Source organism: Oncorhynchus masou, chromosome 15 (assembly GCF_036934945.1).
Source record: "Oncorhynchus masou masou isolate Uvic2021 chromosome 15, UVic_Omas_1.1, whole genome shotgun sequence".
Taxonomy (NCBI): domain Eukaryota; kingdom Metazoa; phylum Chordata; class Actinopteri; order Salmoniformes; family Salmonidae; genus Oncorhynchus; species Oncorhynchus masou.
Window position 1 is genome coordinate 26,522,316 of NC_088226.1, and position 25,720 is coordinate 26,548,035.

At 43.1% G+C, this 25,720-nt stretch overlaps 1 protein-coding gene across 1 annotated transcript in view; it reads right to left on the reverse strand.

The window, feature by feature from the left end:
- LOC135556058 (rab11 family-interacting protein 1-like) overlaps positions 1-24,868 on the reverse strand; it is a 37,397-nt gene extending 12,529 nt beyond the window's left edge. Inside the window, exons 1-5 of the mRNA XM_064988943.1 lie at positions 24,123-24,868; positions 8,084-8,619; positions 7,191-7,812; positions 3,563-6,247; positions 2,246-2,396 (exon numbers count right to left, since the gene is read on the reverse strand). Coding sequence (XP_064845015.1) covers positions 2,246-2,396; positions 3,563-6,247; positions 7,191-7,812; positions 8,084-8,619; positions 24,123-24,502 — 4,374 coding nt within the window. The 5' untranslated portion in view covers positions 24,503-24,868. The remainder of the gene's footprint in view (positions 1-2,245; positions 2,397-3,562; positions 6,248-7,190; positions 7,813-8,083; positions 8,620-24,122) is intronic.
- Between the last annotated feature and the right edge of the window lie 852 nt (positions 24,869-25,720).

Sequence of the window (25,720 nt, forward strand, 5' to 3'; positions counted from 1 at the left end):
GAACCGCTAAGCATAATTGACTGCCATTTTGCCTTTTGATTAAAATGGATACAAATATTGGATTCATGCAATATCTGGACTACATAATGCTAAACAAGGTCAGAATTTTATACAGTGCATTCAGAAAGTATTCAGACCAACTTTTTTTCCACATTTTGTTACGTTACAGCCTTATTCTCGAATGGATGAAATAGTTTTTTCCCCTCATCAGTCTACACACAATACCCCATAATGACAAAGCAAAAACAGGTTTGTAAAAAACAGGTTTATAAAAAACTGAAAGAACACATTTACATAAGTATTCAGACCCTTTACTCAGTACTTTGTTGAAGCACCTTTGGCAGCGATTACAGCCTTGAGTCTTATTTTGGGTATGATGCTACAAGCTTGGCACAACCGTATTTGGAGAGTTTCGTATTTCTGTTTATTATATTATAATTAAGTCTATGATTTGATATTTGATAGAGCAGTCTGATTGAGCAGTGGTAGGCAGCAGCCGGCTCGTAAGCATTCATTCAAACCGCACTTTCCTCCATTTGCCAGCAGCTTTTCGCAATGCTTGAAGCACAGCTCTGTTTATGACTTCAAGCTTATCAACTCCCGAGATTAAGCTGGCAATACTATAGTGCCTATAAGAAGAGCCAATAGTCAAAGGTCTATGAAATACAAATGGTATAGAGAGAAATAGTCCTACAACCTAAAACTTCTTACCTGGGAATATTGATGACTCATGTTAAAAGTACCCACCAGCTTTCATATGTTCTCATGTTCTGAGCAAGGAACTTAAACGTTAGCTTTTTTACATGGCACATATTGCACTTTTTCTTTCTTCTCCAACACTGTGTTTTTGCATTATTTAAACCAAATTGAACATGTTTATTTATTTGAGACTACATTTATTTTGTTTATGTATTATATAAAACGTAAATAAAAGTGTTCATTGTTCATTCAGTATTGCTGTAATTGTCATTATTACAAATATATATATATATATTCGTCCGATTAATCGGTATCGGCTCTTTTTGGTTCTCAAATATTTAGTATTTGTATTGGCGCTGAAAGATCTGAATCGTTCAACCTCTACTCTAAAGTAATCCGAATTTTGCTGGTCTGCTAAACCCCGCCCATCATTAGGATATTTCCCAGCATGCTCTATTGTAGTTAGTTTTTAAAAAATTGTTTCTGTCAATATCTGTGTTTTTGCGTGTACATTGATTGACAGTTTCACTGGCCCCGTGGTCTCAGCAAAGTATACTGTAGGTGTGAGCAAGGTATAGCTAATCTCATACTTTTCATTGCCATGAGGCTGAGAGAAAATGTTGCTGGTTTGAAGCGAATTTCCTGCAATTCTACACATATTACCATGGGGCAGAGAGAAAAATTTGCAATTTTAAAGCTAATCTCATGCTATTCTACTCATTTTGCCATGACGCTGAGAGAAAAGACCCCCATGGGTCCCCCGGCCTGCAGGGTATGTGGTACTCCAGTGTTGATAAATAACATACATTTTTATAAACTAATCCAATCTAGTTGGATTTATTGCACCCGTTACTGAAATGGTTGTTCCAGTTTAAATGGTATAGGTAGTCTAATTCATTCATTTTTCTAACCCTGCAGGTCATTCTGAATGCAGATTGTGGGAATCCACTCTGGCTGAATTCCAATAGGATTTAAACATCAGTTTGCAAGCCCGCATAATGGGATTTGATGCTGGTTTTGCTTTAGCTTATGCTGGTCACCAGTATCCAAAACATAGCAAAGGCTGGCCACCAGCAAAAGCACAGTGAAGACTAGTCCCCAGCAATACAGCAAATGCCAATCACCATAAAAAACACAACTTAGGCTGGTATGCCAGCATAACCAGCCAGACCATTCTGGTCAGACCAACTTGACCAGCTAGACCATGCTGGTCTGCCAGAAGAACCAGTTAGAGCATGCTGGTCAGACCAGCTTGACTAGCATCATACCAGCACTGACCATCATGAACCAGCATAAACCAGCATAGACCAGCTTTAAATTTATGCTGGTCTATTCTGTTTTTTTCTGCAGTGATAGTTTGGCTGCGTTTAGACAGACAGCCCAATTCTGCTATTTTTTTCAGTAATTGGTATTTTGACCAACCAGATACGCTCTGAAAAAGAGTTGACGTGAAAAGATCTGATGTGATTGGTCAAAAGACCCATTAGTGGAAAAATATCCGAATTGGGCTGCCCGTCTAAATGCAGAGTTTGTGGCCTTGTTATACCTCAATCTTCTTCTCAGTCTCAGCCACGGCCAGTGTCTGCTGGGCAGAGCGGCCTGGGTGGATGGAAGACTTGAGCTTCTCCAGAACTGACCGGCCCTCTTTCTTCTCCCCCTGACTGGCTGTGGTGGTCAAGGGCTTCACTGGGTGGGGGCTGCAGAGGAAACATCACCATCAAAGGTTCACTGCATTGGATTATGTGTACATATACATTTTCACATGAAAATCAGTACAGTACAATATGAGGCACTGGCATCGTATGTGGGTATATTCATAACAATGCTCTGGCTTGGGTTTAGAATTTTCAGTATATAACCTCAAATCAGTCCTCTACATGATAACAAAATGTGTTTAGCATCAGGTTTCAGCAAGAGAGTGTAAAAAGAACTCATGTTGTCTGATTTGTGTATATCACAGAGCAGGTATGCCGTATCAGGTAATGACAGGCTCCAGAGTGAAGTTTCCCCTAGGTACAGATCTAGGAACAGCTTCCCCTCCCCAATCCTAACCATTAGTGGGAGAAATCAGCGTATAAAGGCAACTTCATCCTACACCTAATGAGAGAGTTTTTTTTTTTTTTAACCAGGCAAGTCAGTTAAGAACAAATTCTTATTTTCAATGATGGCCTGGGAACAGTGGGTTAACTGCCTGTTCAGGGGCAGAACGACAGATTTGTACCTTGTCAGCTCAGGGGTTTGAACTCGCAACCTTCTGGTTACTAGTCCAACGCTCTAACCACTAGTCTACCCTGCTGAGTGAAAGTAGGCACTTCCATATGGTTAGAATGACAGCACAGAGAGCTAAAGCAGTTGTTTAATCAAGGTTAGGCTGAGATTCTCATTATGATGACTTTGATTGTGGTTGTGGACTCCTTGATGTGATGAGACAGTCAGCAACACAAATGTTTGACACATAAATTAACAACACAGAAGTGAGATGAGCAACATAAAAGATTAAGCAATTCACAAAACAATGCACTGTCGCAAACAATGGGTTTGCATGGGCAGGTGGTACTGGCAGGGGAGATGTACTGATTAATGTAGAGAACCCCTCTTAAGGAAGCTACTTGAATAGATTAAATCAAAGGAACCAAATCAATGTATTTTGTTTGGAAAAATGAGAATACAGTCTAACAATATATAGATTTTCAAGTTATGCCAGCAGTTGAGCTATGTCTAACTATTTCATCCCATTGTTGACTACAACCTGGCAACCCAATTTGGTACCTCAAACTGGCAACCCAACCTGGTATTTGTATTTTCTCAAGAGGAGTTTGAGTGGGTACACTCTGCAGCGCTTAAGTGTGAGGAGAAGTCTCACCTGCTCTCCTGTCGGGGCAGGCTGCTAGCTGGCTGTGTCTCCTCAGGCAAAAGTGTGTGCCGTGCATCGACCAAGGGCTGGGCAGTGGTGTAGGAGGAAGAGGAGGAGAAGGAGGAAGAGGTGTAGGGTGCCACAGCCAAGGTGGCACTGGCTCCGGTACTGGGCCTCACGGTCGGGGGGTGATGTATGGAGGGGGGGACAGGGGTGGGGGGCAGCTTAGCCTGGCCATTAGTTTCAGTTGCCAGGGAGGGGGTAGCAGAGAAGGGGTTGGAAGCACAGGGGTTGGAAGCATGCACTGTGGTGCCAGGCCTTAACCTGGCACTCATGGGGCTTCTCACGTTCGGGGCTACTTTGGCGTGGAGGTCTTCAAAGCTGATCGCCCCAGCATATTTGGATGAGGAATATTCCGTTAAGCAGTTTTCTTTTGGAATTGACTGAGTGGAACTATTTGTGTGTATTTTTTGCGAGGACACAAATAATGTAGCTGCCTTGAGCGTTGTCTCTCTATTCGGTGACAAAGGTGAGGAAAAAGGAGATTTGGTGGGTTGATATGAGAACGGTCCTTCAATGCTCTCTGAGATTATTTGCCCAGGAGAACAAGATTGGTGAAGAGGGCTCTCACCTAATCCTTTGCCAGGGCTATTTGCACCACTGTTGCCGTGGAGCTCTCGTATCATTTCCTTGAGACTTCTGTGAGAACTAGTGCCCCTTGGTGAAGACTCATTGACAGGATTGGTTCGTTTGGCCAGAGGCTGACTCACTTCCTGTTTATTGCGTACAACTTCCTGTTGCATTTCCATCTGGGACGAAACTGGAAAAGATCTAACATGACATAAAGGGTCTAGTTTTGAACTGTCTATCTTTGATTTTGTAATGTTGCCATTTCTATCCATTGGAGATTGAGTGTCTTTTAATTCTACAGTCTCTCTCTCCATGTTAAGACTGTCAGGCGTAAAAATGCTAATGCTCTTCATATTGCTTGCAGAATCTCTGCGTGATGTATTCAATTCACATCCTCCATCTTGACAATTGTCTTGACAAAGCGAGGAGACTTCTGGTAAGTTCACTTTTACAGCAGAGTCGACATCTATAGTACGAGTCTTCTGAAAAATTAACATATCTTCTGCATATAGCATCATCTGCTCATGAGATAATGCTATGGGAGTATCTTGTGGAGGTTGAGGACAAATGCCACCTAAACTTTTGAGGGTATGTACTGTCATCATGTCAGATGGAGATGGGGAAGCATCAGAAGCAGAGTCAATAAAACAAAAATCTGAGTTACTTTTGTTTTTATTAAGGTCTTCTAAGGTTAGCGGCGGTGATTCATAATTGTTGTTTCTGGACTTGGTGGGCTTATCTGGGTGAATTGAGAACGAGTCCGTTGTTGGGTCTGATGGCGTTGAAGCAATGTCTAGAGTCTTAAGACCTGATTTAGAGTGTTTTGGGGAAGACTTAGTCAGTAGATCGGCAACAGTCCTTTCACTATTAAGAAGCATTACTGGCAGAGATAAGTCTTTGAGTTCAGAATGTGAAGTGTTCTTTACAATAGCATATTTTCTTACAGTGGGACTGGCGTCCGTCGTATCCTCTGAAGCCATCAATATTATTGAATCTGTTGCATCTGGCCATAGGTCCTGCTCAGTAAATATCATTTTATCATCTTCATCTCGTAATGGTTCATAGTCAAACTTCTTGAACTCATCTTCAGACTTGAATGGAGATGGAGAATCTGGAGACATGTTGGCATAATGTTGTGAGTGTACGGTATGAAAGTCCAACAGGTCACTACTGACAAGGTCTTTGCCTGGGCTTGGGTACAGGTGGGGACTTGGTGTGTGTCTCTTGTGCCCCCATTCTCTTGTGTGCTGTAGGGAAGCTGCGCCTGTTTGTGACAGGAGACAGGCCTCTTTCTGCACCGCCAGTTCCTGACCCCTGTGCAACCAGCTGTCAGAAGGTCTCTCGTTCACCAGAGTCCGTATTATGGGCCTCCGTGGAGGCAATGGTGGAGGCTCTTCTTCTTCACTCATCCTCATCTCCTCAATGGGTGGAATAGTGTAACTCTCATATGGAGGAGTGCTTCTTACTTGGGCTTGCCTTGAGGTTGCTATTGATGGGTGATTGGTAGGAGAGCCCTTTGGCGAATTCAGTCTGCTGGAGGCAAAGGCATCAAAGGACTCATCCCATTCTCCTCCCCCACTCTCTGATATGGAGCGAGACGTAAACGGATTGGGGGGGCTAGCCGTCGCTGGTGTCGGAAGTAAGGCAGGGAGGGACGTCTGCCTGGCTACAGGCCTGGGCCGGTCTCGACATATGGCGGCCATTTCAATTTGCACGGCAGGATCGTGGGTGGGACTGGGGACGCAAGGCAAAGCTGTGGAATGACAGAGGGGTGTGACGGGGGAGCAGGTAGCAAAAGGGGGGGACCTCTGGCCCTCTTCTGCAATGAGGTCCTCAAAAAAGGGGTTACACTGCATACGCGGGAGGAAGGGGTTGAAGGGAGAGATGGGGTCAGGGGTCAGAGAGGGAGAGGGAGTGAAGGGGTTAGTTGGATGGGCACTGTCGGGCGAGGAATGGCCAGTGAAAGAAGCAGAGGGAGACGAGCACTGGAGGGGAATGGGGGAGCGAGGGGGGAGAGGAGGAGGGGTGTCTGATTCGCTTTCTACCTTAGGAGAAACTTCCAGCCTGTGGAGGGAAGGCACAAGCAGTCCTCTTTGTTAATTCTGTGCCAGCTGGTCCATTTTAAAATATGGGTTCCATTTGTCTAACACAGAGAGAAAAAGGCAACCCAGCCAACTACTGTCTATTCTAGGACTATCTTGTGAATATGCCAACAAAATTTAAACAATAATGGGTTATGGAAAACAGCAACAGGAGTTTACTACAAAAAGCAAAACTGCATTTAGCAAATTACTGAAGCAAGGTGAAGAGCAAGATGTACCAAGTTTGGTATTTCAGAAATTACTGTCAGATTATAGACAGCAATACTGCAGGATGATCTAATAGCAAGAACAGGTGATTAGTGTACTGATCCAGTATTCATAAAGAATCTGCGATTAGGAGTGCTGATCGAGGACCAGTTTAGCCTTTTAGATCCTAATGAATGAGGTTACATGGGGTGGGGGTCAGCACTGCTATTCCAAGACATTATGAATACTGGCCCAGATGATTTTGCACATCTAGATCAATGTTCCACAACATACCAAACCTAAGTCCAGGTAGATCCTCTGGCATTAGTACTTGAGAACCCCAAGCGATTTTAAGAGTGAAATATACATGTGCCAAAATGTCCTTTCCAACTCCAGTCACATAGACTCCTTGAGTCTTTGATTTTCTTTTGATTGGAAGTACAGTACATTTTTATACAAATGGCCTGGATGTCAACTATTATGCTGTGTTATGAGGACAGTATGACCATTAAATTATGGCCTATATGAGATTGCTGTAAAATGGTGGATGAACTTGCCACATTTCCGTTTTAAAGGAACAGGGGGCAGCATAGACAATGAAAACAAGGAAATCAAAACCTTCCATGATGTAGATGCCTATTGTGTGCTTTCGATGGAAGGCAAAACTGTATGAAGCCCTGGAGAATGGAGCCACAGAGCTGAAATGACCCTCCACTCACCTTGGCTTGTTCTGGGAGTCACTGGAGCCAAACCAGCCTCGCAGTCTCCCCTCAGGGGGAGGAGAACCCTGGCTCAGCTCGGACTTGGCAGGTAGAGAATCACTCCTCCCTCCGGAGAATAATGTTTTTCTGAGCTTCTTTCCTTTGTCTGCTGAGTCCACCGTGGTAGTAGAAGACAGCATCGGGGCTGCTGCCTGCACCGGCCGACCCCACACCCGAGCACTTTGAAACTGGGAGACTGGAGGTTCGGCCTCCTTCTCCTCATCCTTCTCATCTTTCTTTACCTTGTCGAAGGACCAGCGCCGACCCTCGCCGGCGGAACCCTTGTCCTCGCTCCGCTTTGTGAGGTTCTGCAGCGAACGAGAGAGAGGGGAGCACTTCTCGAGCAGGACCAGCTTGGATGGAAGGGTGCTTGAGCCCTTGGGACCCACCGGTTCAGATCCATAGATGTGGCTTCCGTTGATGCACAGAGAGGATTGGGAGAGAGTCATACCTTGACCCTTGAGGGACTCCACAGCAGGACAGGGCCGGGGAATGGCAGTCGTGGCGATCCTACTTGCCTCGTCGCTGAAGGCTCGCTTGTGGGTCAGTATCTTTGGGGAAGACTGTGTGGTGGTAAGCACTGTTTGGAGGGGGGAAAAGTATAATAATAACCTCTATTCCAAAACAATTCCTTAAAATGCATAAGCATGCCATATCCTTGAGATATAGTAAATGCTTTTTCCATGTTTGTTTTTTCCATCTAACATTCTGTCAGCATATCATTTAAATACAGTTCATGAATTACTGTGCATATTACAGACATTTAGGGCAATTTCGAAAGAAAATGAAACCCTTGGACAAAAATAGAGCAAATCTTTTATCTAAAACACAGAGGAAATCTGCAGGCTTACCTTTTTTAGCTAGGTCTGTATCTCCGTGGTGGGTGTCTTTGACCTTGCTGCTGTAGATGGGGGAGCTGGGGGGGTCCACCAGAAGGCCTAGACCCAGAGAAGGGGGACAGTGGCTCTCACTGGTTGTGGACGACACGCTGCTTTCTGAGGCCAGCGACGAACACGACCTCGTGTCAGAAGACCTCCGCAGCTTTCCCTTACCCAGGAAAAAATCCTTCACCTTGCTCCGCTTCTCCTCGGCTACCTCTACCTCCCCAGGGTCCTCTCCCCCTCCGCTCCCCTCCCCGAATGGCTGCCCCAGGGAACTCGACAGGGCGGCGAAGCGTCCCGGCACAATAGCCGAGGAGGACTCCATGTCGCCCCTCTTCCTCCCCGTCACGCGGTCCTTGAGTTTGCCGAAGGTAGAGCGCGGCTTGTCCTTCATGGTAAGGTCGAACATGCTGGCTGTCATGTTGTTGCGCGTGAACTGGACCGTTACCTGTATCTCGCCACGCTCCTTCTCCTTCCGGCTGGCCTTTGAGTTGAGTTTGAGCCATCTGGAGCCACAGAGAGAGAAGACTGTCAGGGGTCAAACATCCCCAGTGCTCCACACATGCGTGTGACCAACATTATTTTATATAAAGGTCTATAAAAGAGAGCATATGGCCTCCCATTTGTTTCATGCAGCGTAAACACCATTCAACGCATACTTTCACTGCTAAGGGATACATTTAAACACAAACAAAGAGACAAACAAAGCAAAAAACACCACTGAAAGAAAATAACAAAACATTCACTTTTTTGCCTGACAGCCAGTAGTAGCATATTGCGTAATGTGGCAGTAGCCAATTCAAAGAGGGGAGGGTGTTACATTTTTTATTTGACCATCGTGTTTCTCCAAGTTTGATAACAAACTGTTTCTTTAGCATCCGGGAACTAATTCCACATTCCTGGGGTTCCTCCCACCCACCACTCCTGTTGTCTGTGACTTGCTGAAGGGTCCACCTAGGAAATCCTTTCACTGCGACCCTTCCCAGGCCCCTTCTGAGAAGACTTGAAACCATGTATTCTGAAGCCAAAACAAAGCTGCTACTCAATTGGAGTTTCACTGCATAGAGAGAGCTGGAAGAACAGTGGGCACACAATTAAAGACAGATGTGTGGTGTTGCTTTTCTCTACTACTATACTCAGAGCTGTTGACTATGGACATTGTTTGCATACTACCGAAATTCCCCTTTGAATATCTCTACCTGTTACCTCTACTGTAACTTCAGCTGCATGTCTCAGAATGTGGCAGATGTTGGGAGCAATGCATAGCAGTCTGAAGGGCAGATGTTTCAGGTGCAAGAGATGTTTCAGGTACAAGTGCAAGAGAAATTATAAACATTGAAACCCTATTATAACATACTGGATATCGTATGGAACTGACAGTGGCTAAAACCCTGCCCTCTTCTCGGTGTTTTGTGTCTCCTTATTCTGTTTTCCAGGACTGACAGCACCGACACTGTTGTATTTGCCTCCTTCGGGCTCCTACCCATTGACCCACCCTGTATTCAAGAGCATGTTGCATCACAACCGATGGCGGACACAAGACAAAAACCCCAGTGTACAAAACATTAAGAACACCTGCTCTTTCCATGACATGCACTGACAAGGCGAAAGCTATGATGCCTTATGATGTCACTTGTTAAATTCACTTTAATCAGTGTAGATGAAGGGAAGGAGACTGGTTAAAGAAGGATTTTTAATCCTTGAGACAATTGTGACGTGTATTGTGTATGTGTGCCATTCAGAGGGTGAGTGGGCAAGACAAAATATTTAAGTGCGTTTTGAAGGGGGTATGGTAGTACGCTAGGTGCCAGGCACACCGGTTTGTGTCAAGAACCGCAATGCTGCTGGGGTTTTCACGCTAAACAGTTTCCTGTGTGTATTCGAGATTCGTCCACCACCCAAAGGACATCCAGCCAACTTGACACAACTGTGGGAATCATTGGACTCAACATGGGCCGGTATTCCTGTGGGGGGGGGGTGTAATTCAATAGTAGAAGGTGTTCTTAATGTGTTGTACACTCAGTGTGTAGTAGGGTCTAAGCTATAACATATGCCCGAATATGAAGAAAAATAAAAAATATATATAATTGACATTAAAGGTTTAAGAAAATGTCAACAATTTAATAATCAAAACATATTTTTCAAGAAATCATAAAATAGTTTGACAATCCTGTTTGTAAGTGATATCAAACTCAACCGTTTATCTTTTCCAGTGATAAAGACATGGATGTCTCATGGTATGGTGGGCAATGTTCCCTCTAAGCTGTGCACGGGTGCGCAGTAGCCCCGAGACTCAGCACAGAAGAAATATCAACCCACAGAAGCACGAGATTGAATTTCACTCAACTTTCAAGAGCAGTGGTCACCAAGTGGTCGATCTCCAAAGCATTCATAGTTGATCGCCAAACATTTCTGTAAAAAACCCAACGATAAAGCCTTATGTCCCTACTTTTTTTTATTTGTCTCGGGCTGTTGGCGGTAGGTGCACCCGATGAGCGCCGGGTAGGCGAACTGTTGCCATTTTGAACCATTTCACATCTGAAGGTACAAACTCTGCCTTCCCGATGGGCCCAATCGGATGGCTCAGATCAGTAGAGGCTGCTGAGGGGAGGATGACTCATAATAATGGCTGGAACGGAGCAAATAGAATGGCTTTGAAACCATGGAAACCATGTGTTTGATGTATTTGATACCATTCCACTAATCACGCTCCAGCCATTACCAATTAAGGTGCCACCAACCTCCTGTGGCCTTTTGGTCAGTGTCAGTGGAAAAAAAGGGGGATGTTGAGAGGCGGATCCTCAGTTTGACGCTCTCTCTCTCCACTGAGACTGACCATCAGATGCAGTCACCATCAGCCCAGTAACATAAAAGTAAAAAGCTAATTATTTAAATGTATGCTCACTCAGCTGTGCCTCACAAGTAATACAACAATGGATCTATTACCGGTGTGATCATATAGCCTACCTCAAATGTTTAAATATAAATGGCCAGAACAACAATGCATCGGCAGGGCAATTCAAGCAAATCCAATTTGCGGTGATAATTACTGCACAAACCTCACTACTACAGTACTGCTTTAATAGGTTAATCTTGCATATGCTTAAGTTTTTTAAGTCATGTTAAAAAAATCTGAGCGGTAGATCTCGGCTTAAATAAGAAAATAAGTGTGCACTGTTCTAGAGTTTTCCCTGTTAACACCATCAAAATGTCCCTTTAATGTGGCAATTGTGATTGAATCAACGCAATATTGGCCACTTTCAATGCAGCATACTCTACACATACCTGTGCAGAATAAACAATCAGAGCGGCAGTAGGCCTTCCGGTTACTAGTCCAACGCTCTAACCACTAGGCTACCCTGCCGCCCCAATGTCGAGCCCTGCATGTTTTTTCAAGTCTTGTGGAATGTAGGCCTACATTAAACACCACACATTGGCTGCTAATGTAGACTGAAAGATAGAACAGCTATTTCCATGTTAAAATGTCAAGGGATGCTCTTTCTCCAAAGGTTTTTGATGGTAGTCCACTCTGGTAGGCCTACATTATGATCAAATAGACAGAGTAGCCTACTTGGACACTTTTAAAACTGTAGGTACACCCTCAGTGGTACACCCTCAGTGATCACAGTAAACGCGTGCTGGAAGTTGCACCGAAATTTCACAAAGTTCAAGTTTGCGCTCAGCAGACCTGAAATTTGCTCACTGCTGCAATATCCAGGTGCAATATCCAGAAAACACTTTCCATTTCCTGGTTGCTAAAATTCTAATAGTTTGCCTAATATCAGTTTATGTGACAAAACAAGCAATGCATAGTGTAGAGAATCATTGTACCATCTAAACCGCTGTGAAATACAGTAACAGTCAAAAGTTTGGACACACCTTCTCATTCAAGGGTTTGTCTTTATTTTTACTATTTTCTACATTGTAGAATAATAGTGAAGACATAACTATGAAATAACACATATGGAATCATGTAGTAACCAAAAAAGTGTTAAACAAATCAAAATATATTTTAATATATTTTATTCTTCAACGTAGCCACCCTTTGCCTTGATGACAGCTTTGCACACGCTTGGCATTCTCTCAACCAGCTTCACCTGGAATCCATTTCAATTAACAGATGTGCCTTGTTAAAAGTTAATTTGTGGAATTGCTTTCCTTCTTAATGTGTTTGAGCCAATCAGTTGTGTTGTGACAAGGTTAGGGGTTGTCATGACGTGGCCCTTTCTGGGTGTAGATCGTGGCTTCCCCTCTCTCTCACTCTCTCCTTACACCCAGGTTCTGTTATCTCCGGCCATAAATTCCTGGTGGAGACTCTCTCCACCTGGTCATGCAGAGAGAGAGACCACACAGTGAACAAAGGATTTCACTTGGCCGAACTCCTAAATCCCCAAAATGGAAGAATTAAACAATATGTCCATTTTGGAGAATGTGTAAATGGTGGGTTGAGAAGCCAGCTACGACCCGGTCCGTTTTGTTTCATGTTTGTCACCTCATGAAAGACACTACAGCCACATTACCCTAACTCTGTTTATACAGGTGCCGCAATTATGAGGTTTGCATCTAATTCTTGTATAAAATGAATGAGTAAAGATGAAAATATTTCTGAAATGATGTAATGTGAGGTTAACCTTTCATTTGAGAGAATTGTATTCCCTGTAAAATTTAACTAGTCAGTGGCCACGCCCCCGTGAGCACAGACAGGATCAGGCATCATGGAACCACCCTTTTCTATTGTTAGGAATAAATCCCACTCCTGAGGAAATTCACATCAGACCATGCAAGGCTGCAATGGTTGTTGAATTCCTAACCATACCACGTGGAGCATTAGATACATGGCTGGAAATGGTTCAACTCTGAGACTATAGATCCCTACAGAATAAGAGAAAATCTTAGATACTAATTACTAGATTGCAGCTAGAAATTATGTAAACCTAGGATGCGACTACCGACAACAGCCGAAACATCTATCTATGAGAAAAGTTCTGAATGGTACTCTGAAGTATCCTTCCTAACCACTAAATACTTGGATCTTCGGGGAAACGCAACCAGAGAGACTCTGATGAACTTTCCAGCAGACAGACCGGATTCCAACAAAGACAACAATGACATACGGGCGTAATTCCAACATACTCGAATGAACAGCCGTTCATGTGCGAAGGATTAGCTCTTCAATGTATATAATTATAGACTGTGTGTAATGAATCCATTCGTCTTTCCCGCACCTTTATCAGTCCACACCCCCTTTCCTTTGTATACCAAGCTGTCATATCGATTTAGCCCACTTGGTGATCTTCCCTATTATTGTTAGTAACCAATATCTATTGTTGTTTGTTAAGCATTTCTGTGATTATTTAGTTAGTTAGTGAATAAATTATTAAGCCAAATGGTGTATGGATGATTCATGGTGTGCTGGGTTCGTGCAGATAACCAAGAATTCTACGACGTTTGAAATGAGACTGACATAAGGTAAAGAATAATTCACTAATAGAAGATATTAAAATATCTGAAGAGTTATAATCTGAAAATTTTCTGTGGTGCCCCAACTTCCTAGTTAATTACATTTACATGAATAGTTTAATCACGTAATAATAATTACAGAGAATTGATTTGATAAAATAGTCTTCACCTTTAATGATACTAAAGTGATATACAGAAGATAGCCCTATTTGGTAAAAGACCAAGTCCATATTATGGCAAGAACAGCTCAAATAAGCAAAAGAGAAACGACAGTCCATCATTACTTTAAGACATGAAGGTCAGTCAATCTGTAAAATGTCAAGAACTTTGAAAGCTTCTTCAAGTGCAGTCGCAAAAACCATCAAGCGCTAGGATGAAACTGGCTCTCATGAGGACCGCCACAGGAAAGGAAGACCCAGAGTTACCTCTGCTGCAGAGAATATGTTCCTTAGAGTTACCAGCCTCAGAAATTGCAGCCCAAATAAATGCTTCACAGAGTTCAAGTAACAGGCACATCTCAACATCAACTGTTCAGAGGAGACTGCAGGAATCAGGACTTCATGGTTGAATTGCTGCAAAGAAACCACTATTAAAAGACACCAATAAGAAGAAGCGACTTAAGTGGGCCAAGAAACACAAGCAATGGACATTAGACCGGTGGAAATCTGTCTTTTGGTCCAAATTTGAGATTTTTGGTTCCAACCAAAAACGTATGTGAACAGATGAAGGCCGCATGTGCGGTTCCCACCGTGAAGCATGGAGGAGAAGGTGTGATGGTGTTTTGCTGGTGACACTGTCTGTGACTTAATTAGAATTCAAGTTACACTTAACCAGCATGATGGTGTGGGGGTGTTTTGCTGGTGACACAGTCGGTGACTTAATTAGAATTCATGATACATATAACCAGCATGGCTAGTCATACAACACAATGCCACCAATGTCTCAAGTTTTGAAGGAGAGTGAAATTGGAATGCTGACTGCAGAGCTGTTGCCAGATAATTGAATGTACATTTCTCTACCATAAGCTGCCTCCAAATTCCTTTTAGATAACTTGGCAGTGCGTCCAACCGGCCTCACAACCACGTGCATGGCATTGTGTGAGTAAGAGGTTTGCTGATGTCAACATTGTGAACAGAGTGCCCCATGGTGGTGGTGGGCCTAAGATGCGGACAACGAACACAATTGCATTTTATCGATGGCAATTTGAATGCATAGAGAGGCCGTGATGAGATCCTGTTGTGCCATTCATCCGTAATTATCACCTCATATGTCAGCATGAAAATGCACAGCCCCATGTTGCAAGGATCTGTACAAAATTCCTGGAAGCAGGAAGCAGTTCTTCCATGGCCTGCATACTCGCCAGACATGTCACCCATTGAGCAGGTTTGGGATGCTCTGGATCAACGTGTACGGTAGTGTGTTCCAGTTCCTGGCAATATCCAGCAACTTCACACAGCCATTGAAGAGGAGTGGGACAATATTCCACAGGCCACAATCAAAAGCCTGATGAACTCTATGCGAAGGAGATGTCACGCTGCACACCAGATACTGACAGGTTTTCTGATACACGGCCCTAACTTTTTTAAAGGTATACAGATGCATATCTTTATTCCCAGTCATGTGAAATCCATAGTTTAGGGACTAATGAATGTATTTCAATTGACTGATTTCCTTATATGAACTCAGTAAAATCTTAGAAATTGTTGCATGTTGCATTTATATTTCTGTTCATTGTAATTACCTCTTAAGCTACTTTGCAACTACTTAGCATGTTAGCTAACCTAAATCCTAACCTTAACCCTAACACCTAGCTACCTAACTATGTTAGGCACAACAAATTGGAATTCGAAACATATCATACATTTAGGAAATTCTTAATATATTGCATATATTGCAGTTTGTAAAATATCTTACAAATTGCAATTCGTAACATATACAAAATGGATGGAGATCCACAAATTAATACATACAATAAGAAATGTAACATATCACACTAATTGGAGTGTCCCGGATTTAGATTTACTATGTTACGTCTACACCTGAGTTTAGGTTGATATGCATACTGGTCTGTTCTTGCTTACAGCCAACCTGTTTCTTCTGTGACAACCTGGTCGCAGAACATTTCATATTATTCTGTACATAAATCCACGACACCCCATTTAGTATGATATGTTATGTTCATATGGTATGTATTAATTTCTGGATGTCCATCATCCATTTCATACAATATGTTCCGTATTAAAATTCGTATGATATGTTCCTAATTTGTAAAACGTACAAAATGTTACGAACTAGCCAAATATATGTTATGAATTCCAATTTGTTGTGCCTAAAGTTAGATAGGTGGCTAATGCTAATGTTAGCTAGATGGTTAACGTTAGCTAAGCTAGGGTTAACTTCTTGAAACTCCCCATCCCGGATCCGGGATCGTGACTAAAGCCTCAGGCTCATTAGCATAACGCAACGTTAACGATTTCTGAAAATCGCAAATAAAATTAAAATAATGCGTTTGCTCTCAAGCTTAGCCTTTTCTTAACAACACTGTCATCTCAGATTTTCAAAATATGCTTTTGAACCATAGAAATTGACTAATTTGTGTAAGAGTATGCAAAGCTAGCATAGCATTTTGTGTAGCATGTAGCACGCAACATTTTCACAAAAACCAGATAACCAAATAAATAAAAGCATTTACCTTTGAAGAGCTTCTGATGTTTTCAATGAGGAGAGTCTCAGTCACATACCAAATGCGCAGTGTTTCCTGAAAGCGTCTGTGTGTAGGAGAAATCGTTCCGTTTTCTACATTGCGTCTGGCTACCGAAACGAACCGAAAATGCAGTCACCTACAACGTGAAACTTTTTCCGGATTAACTACATAATATCGACCGAAACATGGCAAACGTTGTTTGGAATCAATCCTCAAGGTGTTTTTTCACATATCTCTTCATTGACATGCAGTTCGTGGAAGCTTGCATTTCCTCTCTGTGTCCCATGGAAAAATACTGGCAGGTGACTTTTGCGCACCAATTTCGGCGCAGGACACCGGGCGGACACGTGGTAAATGTGGTCTGTTATGGTCAATCTTCCAATGATCTGCCCACAAATACGTCACAATGCTGCAGACACCTTGGGGAAACGACAGAAAGGGCTGACTAATTCCTCTTGCGTTCACAGCCATATAAGGAGATCTTGAAAAACAGAGCCTCAAAAATCCTTGTCATTTCCTGGATGCCATCTCATCTTGGTTTTGCCTGAAGCTCACGTTTTAGGGCACGCACAGAGAAGATCTTTGTATTTCTGGACACGTCAGAGTGTTTTCTTTCGAACGGTAGCAATTATATGCATAGTCGAGCATCTTTTTGTGACAAAATATCTTGTTTAAAACGGGAACGTTTTTCATCCAAAAATGAAATTGCGCCCCCAGAGCATCAACAGGTTAAGTTTAGGAGTTAGGTTAAATGTTTGAGGTTGGGGTTAGGTTAGCTAAAATGCTATGTAGTTGCAAAGTAGCTAAAAAGTAGTAATTAGTTGCAGGTTATTAATTAGCTAAAATGTTAAAGTTGACGGTGATGCGATTCAAACATGCAACCTTTGAGTGGCTAGACGTTCGAGTTATATGCCCACCCATCCACTCCGACCAACCACCCTCCTTTTGTTTTTGCCTTAAGTAATCTGTTTCATGTAACCATACCAAACACAACATATCATACTAATTACAGTGTCCCGGATGTACTTTTAAATATGTTACGTTTAGTCTATGAGACCAGGTTCTCTGTAATGGCCGGATATGGTTTATGGCAGTGCTGCACCATCATCGCTATTTATGCTGAATGGCAGATGACTGTGTAGGAGAAAGGGCAAGCCAACGAGGCCTGCATCATGCAACAAGAATCACTCATTTGTGATCTAAACTAGGTTATGGTACACAATAGTATTGTACAGTAGGCTATGTGCTATGATTATTGGGATTATGGGCATGCAGCCTAGAAAAACCATGTCCTCGCTTGAAGCATAGGCCCAATGGTTCAGTTCTAGACAATCTTGTATCTATACCAATTCTATGGTATTTTCAAACAAGGGGTTACCTACTGATCATAGCATGCTTGTACTAGAGACTCCATCTGACCTTAAAGCTTTATCTGAATATCTATCTAAGTATGGTAAATCGTAACTATTAATTATGGGTCATTTTTTAAAAATGTTTATTTTTTAATATATTTTTTTTACCCCTTCTTTTCTCCCCAATTTCGTGGTATCCAATTGTTGTAGTAGCTACTATCTGATCTCATCGCTACAACTCCCGTACTGGCTCGGGAGAGATGAAGGTTGAAAGTCATGCGCCCTCTGATACAAAACCCAACCAGCTGTACTGCTTCTTAACACAGAGTGCCTCCAACCCGGAAGCCAGCTGCACCAATGTGTTGGAGGGTACACCGTGCACCTGGCAACTTTGGTTAGCGCGCACTGCACCCGGCCCGCCACTGGAGTCACTGGTGCGCGATGAGACAAGGACATCCCTACTGACCAAGCCCTCCCTAACCCAGACGACGCTAGGCCAATTGTGCGTCGCCCCACAGACCTCCAGGTCGCGGCCAGTTACGACCAAGCCTGGGCACGAACCCTGGGACTCTGATGGCACAGCTGGCGCTGCAGTACAGCGCCCTTAACCACTGCGCCACCCGGGAGGCTGATTTTTAAAAATATTAATTGGAGGACGCCAGTGTCAGATTTTCTCTGAGCTAAACCCATCTCAGCTGATAACTGAGCCTACACGGCCAAATCCTAAAGATCCATCGAAATATACCGAGTGATCTTATTTTGACAATAATCCAGATAAATACACTATATATTGTCACGAACCGGCTCAAAGTTCGTAACAAAAAGGGGGACAACGTGGAGATAAGGAATATCAAAATATATTTATTAACTAAAGTAAACTAAATACAATTAACTATGGTGTGTGTGTAGTCAGTAGTGTAAGTGAGAGAGTCTCCTCAATGAATGGGGAAGAGGTGTATTTATTCCGGGACACAGCCGAGCCCAGGTGTGTCCCATTTTGCTGACGACCCTCCCGGCTCCACCCACTGACATCCTATTACGGAAAACAAGAGCAAAGAGAGAATATGGCCGACAGAGTGGGAGAGTCTGTCGGCCACAAGGATCCCGGAACACCATACCGGTCAGACAAAAAAATTGACCCAGCCTCTGTGTCCCAAATTGATGACGGGGTCAAGTGTTCACACTTCCACTTGCCCTAGCCAACCTCGTCCTCCCCAGACCTCAGCAACCTTTGCACACATACGGGACAGATGTTCCTCCCAAATATCTGCATACATCACTACATTGTCCAGATAAACAGTGCACCAGACCGGAGACAACCCTGTTCATAAGTTGCTGAAAAGTGGCAGGTGCATTACTCAGGCCGAAACTCATAACCAAATATGAGTATAGACCAGATGGGGTAATAATGGCAGAGATTTCACATGCCCTACTCATCAATATTGTGCTCTATTAAGTGTGTAGGTGTATCAGAAAACAAACCTGGAAATCTCTGAATCAGACCGACCATCTCTTCCCGCCAATCAACAAGTAGATAAGCGAGAAGGTTGTCTAAAATATCCAGTGACTCTGAATTTTTCAATCTACCCTGCAGTATGCAATCGTCGGGGACCAGGAACATCTTCCTCCTCATGCACCTAGCATGACAAGAAACTAGTGAAATATCGGTATCGGCGAAAAGAACAGGTCCTCTGTAGACTCCCACTGTTCAGCCTCAGAGGAACGTGCATAAAAGGGTTTTAACAAATTTACGTGGCACAGTTGGTGTGCTTTTCTCCTTTCTGGAGTGGCAACTACATAGTTTTGCTCAGTCCACTGGCGCACAACCATATATGGACCTTGAATCTTGGCTTGAAAAGGAGAACCAACAATTGGCAGCAGAGTAGGAACCTGATCACCTGGACTAAAGTGACGAGGCTCAGTTTGCCAATCAGTTTGCCAAATATGTCCTTCGTCCTCTCCTGTGAAGATGATAGCTTCTCTTTAACCATTTCACCGGCGGCGTACCGGTTGTCACCGGAAATCACAAACATAAGATAACAGGGACTGAGGAGGCTCGGGAGACTACCAGTCATCCTGGAGAACAGATAAGGTGCGTGGAGTTCTATGTCCAAACCCAAGGTTATTTGGACTGAAACCCATGCCCTCCTGTGAAACCTCCCTAACGGCTAACAGTAACCAAAGCAATCCCTCCTCCCAATCCTTATCCATCTCAGTACAATAAGCTCTCAACAAAGACTTAAGTGTTTGACGGAAACATTCCAGCACTCCTTGACTTTGCACATGATAGGTGCTAGACAAATTGTGTTTAACTTCTTGGTGACTAGAAAGCTAGCTACAGTTTGTTTTCCTCCTGTATTGAACACAGATCATCCCGTCTTCAATTTTATTGATTATTTATGTTAAAATACCTAAAGTTGTATTACAAAAGTAGTTTGAAATGTTTTGGCAAAGTTTACAGGTAACTTTTGAGATATTTTGTAGTCACGTTACTTAAGTTGGAACCTGTGTTTTCCTGGATCAAACGCGCCAAATAAATGGACATTTTGGATATATATTGACGGAATTAATTGAACAAAAGGACCATTTGTGATGTTTATGGGACATATTGGAGTGCCAACAAAAGAACCTCGTCAAAGGTAAGGCATGAATTATATTTTTATTTCTGTGTTTTGTGTCGCGCCTGCAGGGTTGAAATATGTTTTCTCTCTTTGTTTACGGAGGTGCTATCCTCAGATAATAGCATCGTTTGCTTTCGCCGAAAAGCCTTTTTGAAATCTGACATGTTGGCTGGATTTACGCTAGCGTCCCACATATCCCAGAGAGGTTCATATGGATCAGTTGGAGAACCTGAGCAAACAGATTAGAGGTGAAATTAGATCCTTGATCACTCTGAATGACCTTAGGGATTCCAAACAGTGAGATAAACTGAGTCAAAGCTTTTAGCACAGACTTAGTCATGATAGACCGGAGAGGATAGGCAGCAGGAAACCTAGTGGTCTGACACATCAGTGAACAGGTAACTACTACCTTTTTTAGAACGAGGCAGAGGACCAACACAGTCAATAATCAGATACTCAAAAGGTTGGCTGAGTACAGGAATAGGAAACAGTGGTACCGGCTTAATAGCTTGATTAATTGACAGGTGTGACAAGTTGATGAACTCAGAAACATCCCTCTTTAACCTAGGCCAAAATAAATGTCTTAATATGCAGTTGTAGGTTTTCCTCACACCCATATGTCCAGCAACATTGTTGTGGTAAGTTGTCAACACCATCTCATGAAGCTTAACTGGTACAACCTGACTAATTGCCTCCCCCAGAAAACAACTACCATAAGACACCCACTTTCTCATCAGGACATCCTCTTGGAGAAAATAGCCATGGGCGACATTTCCCAACTGTTCTACAGGCACAATTTGGTCATGCAACTCTTCTAATGTGGCGTCGCCATGGCTCATAGAACACGTCACTGCACACGCAGAGAACACCTCTGGGAAACTCTGCGCACTCTCATCAGGAATCCCTACAAATGACGGCTTAGCGGAAATCACAAGAGATGGAAACACGACAGGCCATACACGCTCACCAGCCAAGTTATTCCCAAGGGTAACGTCGATACTCTCAAATAGGCAACAAAGGACGCACCCCCACAACAACCTCACCTTTCACCAGTCCACAATCCAACGTAAGTTTATGCAATGGAAATGACAGTGTTCAAACCTATTCCCCTAATTAGAACACTATTCCCCGAATCAGTCTCAGCAGAGAAGGGTAAACACAGACTCCAACACAAACGATTCAGAGGCACCTGTGTCTCTCAGGATCTTCACTGGCACTAGGTCCTTACTTCCTAACAGACACAAAACTCTACGTAATGAAAGGTAAATAGTCTGCGTCAACATGGACTTTCACATGCCCCTGGGCATGAGACACTGTGTCAGGAGTCAACTGATGCGGAACAGGCGCAGCTAACGCCATAGGCTTAGATTTGACATAAGCACTGAATTTACCCCTAGCCCTGAGAAGCAGACATTAGTTTTTCCAATGACCCGAACCTTGACAGAAGTGACACTCTTGACCAAAATCAACTTTACCACGGTTGTCAGGCTCAACCCTAGTTGAATGAAACTCTGCCCGTCAACCAAAGTATCTTGGTGAGCGAGGCCCAAATCTCTCCAAACGCCCCCACTCACTCCGAATGCAGGGCTCTACAAAGACACTTTTGTGAGTCAAAACATACTCATCCGACAAAACCACAGCTTCAGCGACAGTCTTTACTTTTTGTTCGTTAATGTACGTGGTTATATGATCAGGGATTGTGTCCTTAAATTGCTCTAGCATAATCGGATCACACAGCCCTTGGAAAGTTATAACTGCAGAGGCAGAACACCAGCGATTAAACTGCGAAGATAACTCTCGTGGAAACTAAACATGAGTCTGTTTATTATCCCTTTTTAAAGTTCTAAATCATTGGCGGTAAGCCTCAGGGACCAATTCGTAAATCTGTAACACAGCCATTTTAACCTACACTAAGAGCTGAATATGCTTCCTGCTCTTTACCAGTGGGTAATTACGCACCGTAGCCACCCAGCACAGCCAGAAGAGGACTGGCCACCCCTCATAGCCTGGTTCGTCTCTAGGTTTCTTCTAGGCTGGGTTTCTGTACAGCACTTTGAGATATCAGCTGATGTAAGAAGGGCTTTATAAATAAATTTGATTGATTTGATTTGACTGGTCTGCACAGGGCCCTTGACCTCAACCCCATTGAACACCTTGAATTGGAATGCTGACTGTGAGCCAGGCCTAATCACCCAACATCAGTGCCCGACCTCACTAATGCTCTTGTGGCTGAATGGATGCAAGTCACGCAGGATTGTTCAAACATCTTGTGGAAAGCCTTCCCAGAAGAGTGGAGGCTGTTGCAGATGCAAAGGGGGGGACCAGCTCCATGATTTTGGAATGAGATCTTTGACGAGCAGGTGTCCACATACTTTAGGTCATGTAGTGTATGTTTCTAGTGGGGTTTTCACCTCTGGATTGTAGTGACCCAGTTGTCTGTGTCAGAGAAGTGAAAAGGCATACATCTATGCCTCGTGTCATCACTAAGAGGGACTTAACATTTTTTTGGTGAACAAGCACACTTTTTTTCATGATCTTAATTTTAGTGTCTTCAATACTATTGAAGACAGTCATGCCCCCCTTCAAAACTCTGAAAGTTAAAGGTAGAATGTATGTCTGGTTCATTCCTGAATTATACAAGGTCACCAGTAACACAGACTTAGGCCTGAATTGTCAATATTTTAGCCAACTGAGGAATCAATGTGTAAGACTGATCAAAAAGGCTAAATGTGATTATTATGTAACCACTCTTTCTGATTGTAAGGGGATTTGTGTATATTGTGTATATTTATGTGCAAAATGTGTTGTGCTGTATTTGATTTGTTTTATATTGTTTATCATATGGTATATTGGATTTCATATGGATGTTATGAAATTGTATATGCAGGGCTCACTTGTAAAAGAGAAAATGATCTCAATGGTGACTCCCTGATTAAATAAAAGGTAAATAATAATAAATAAAAAAAGATAACTTCTGAGATGTTATGAAAATATACTGAACAAAAATATAAATGCAACATGCAACAATTTCAAACACTTTACTGAGTTACAGTTCATATAAGGAAAGGACTTCGCAGCCAGGTCCACCCACTGGGGAGCCAGGCCCAGCCAAGCAGAATACATTTTTTCCCCCAAAAAAGGGCTTCATAACAGACAGAAATCCCCCCAGTTGTGAGGCCGGTTGGACGTGCTGTCGAATTCTCTAAAACAACATTGGAAACTGCTTATGGTAGAGAAATTAACATTCAATTATCTGGCAACAGCTCTGGTAGACATTCATGCAGTCCACATGCCAATTGCATGCTCCCTCAAAACTTGACACATCTGTGGCATTGTGTTGTGTGACAAAACTGCAAATTTTAAAGTGGCCTTTTATTGTCCCCAGCACAAGGTGTACCTGTGTACTGATCGCACTGTTTAATCTGTTTCTTGATATGCCACACCTGTCAGGTGGATGCATTATCTTGGCAAATGAGAAATGCTCATTAATAGGAATGTAAACAAATCTGTGCACACAAAATTACTTGAATGAAATATGTTTTATGAAAGATGGAACCAACACTTTACATGTTGCATTTATATTTTTGTTCAGTGTAGTTCAACTATGCACCAGTAATCCAGGGGTGGCCCGGCCCACTGATCTTCACCGTAAATAAACGCCCAGTTCTTCTCATACTTGTCTGAATTCCCCACCCTACCAACATACCATAGTTTGGCCTACAAATGTTACTGTCAATCACGTCCAATTAATGGCAATAAAAGGCTATAATTCGTGGGATATGATCATTTAGCCTAGGCCTGCATGTAGCCTAATCAGTGGAAATACATTCCTCATCACTAGCCTATTAAATTAGTAAGTGAAAATAACCTACTCATCTCTAGGACACATTCCATCTTGAAATATTTTATCCAGGGGGACGATTGCTTGACCAAGAAACACGTCAAGTCCGATAAGCACCCGGTGCATGACGGTGAGGACCAAGTCGCCGCTCCCTGAAGGAAATGCACTGCGACCCCCAGCCTCCAGTATTCCGGGGAGAAGTTCGAAACAACATTCCTCATTCCACTCTGGCACAGTCGCCTTTTCGACCAAACCGGTGGTGTATTTCTCCTTCCCAACCTGAATGATGGTGTAAACATAACGGCTCCCGTGCTTGCCCTTCGTCCGCAAACCCCTTGCACGAAGGACAGTGACATTCACATGTGTAGGCACCCATCTCTGGTCATCGTTCAACTCTATAAGTGACATCATTTTAAATTCCGTTGCCTGGACTGGGGAAGCGTGAATGCGTAAAAAGTCCTAAATAGACATTCTTTGCCACTGCTTTTTTGGAACCTGTCCCACTGGTTTGCGCATCTGATGACGATGCTATCCAATGTCTTCGCCTCGCCCTTGCGCCTGGATCGCCCGTTACTTGGGCTACTATGTTTGACTGCTCAAACAGATGCAGGACCTCTGCAGAATTTCTCCAAAATGCTCAAGCAGGTCACCGACGTCAGTTTGTGGAAATGCTGTATATGCCGCGCTTGAGGCACTCGCATGTCATTGTTCTGCTTTGGTCAGTCCTCATCGCATTACTAGTTTACTATCTGAAAAGTCATTGTGCTCCTGCGGCCCGCCCTCCCTAACAAAAGAGCCCCGCATACAGTTCGAATACCGAAAAATGAAAGAGAAACACGCCCCTCCCTACCTACATGGTGGAAAGAGATCGCTAAACTAGAACTATCAAAATCATTATTGTGGCATTATTGTGACTGTGAGACTACTATTTTACAATCACCCATGCAATTACTATATGAGTTTTTCATTGTCGATATCGCAAAAGTTGGATAAAAAAGATCCCACCCAATCATGTTGTCCTAGTCTTGCGGGCAAGCAACTCTGGGCGACTGCGCAATGTAGATTAGATATTATAACGTCCCATACAGAAACTGTTATAACCTGAAAACAAGTGCTTAAAAATTGGGATTTGACTGTTTTGCAACATCAAGATGACACGTGCAATCATGTAAATAAATATCTGGAGGATTAGAGTTTATAGCTTAAAGGCCCCCACCAGAGGGCAATGCCACCCTATTTCGACGTAACTCCTGGCCTATAGCATAAATTGTCCTTCAGGTTCCACCTCTGAAGGATGATGCTGGCTGCTAATACATATTCACGAATTGAGGACGTGAACATTGTGGGTGATTTCCGTGTGTAGTGGCGAAATAACCGCTGTTAGTATAGGTTGCTAGCATGCTAACCTTATTTAGCTAACTGATGTTATCTGTTGTTGCTACATAGCGCAGGGAAAACGTAGCCACAGATGGATAAGCGAAACGTGTATCTTTGACATTGCCATCCATCTAGTGTTATCTCCAACGTTTTGGAATTTTCCAGAAATTGTGGCAGCGAATCCGCCATAGAAGTAGAAAGAATAATATGCAGCTCAGAACATTTCGTATTATTCTGTATATAAATCTGATA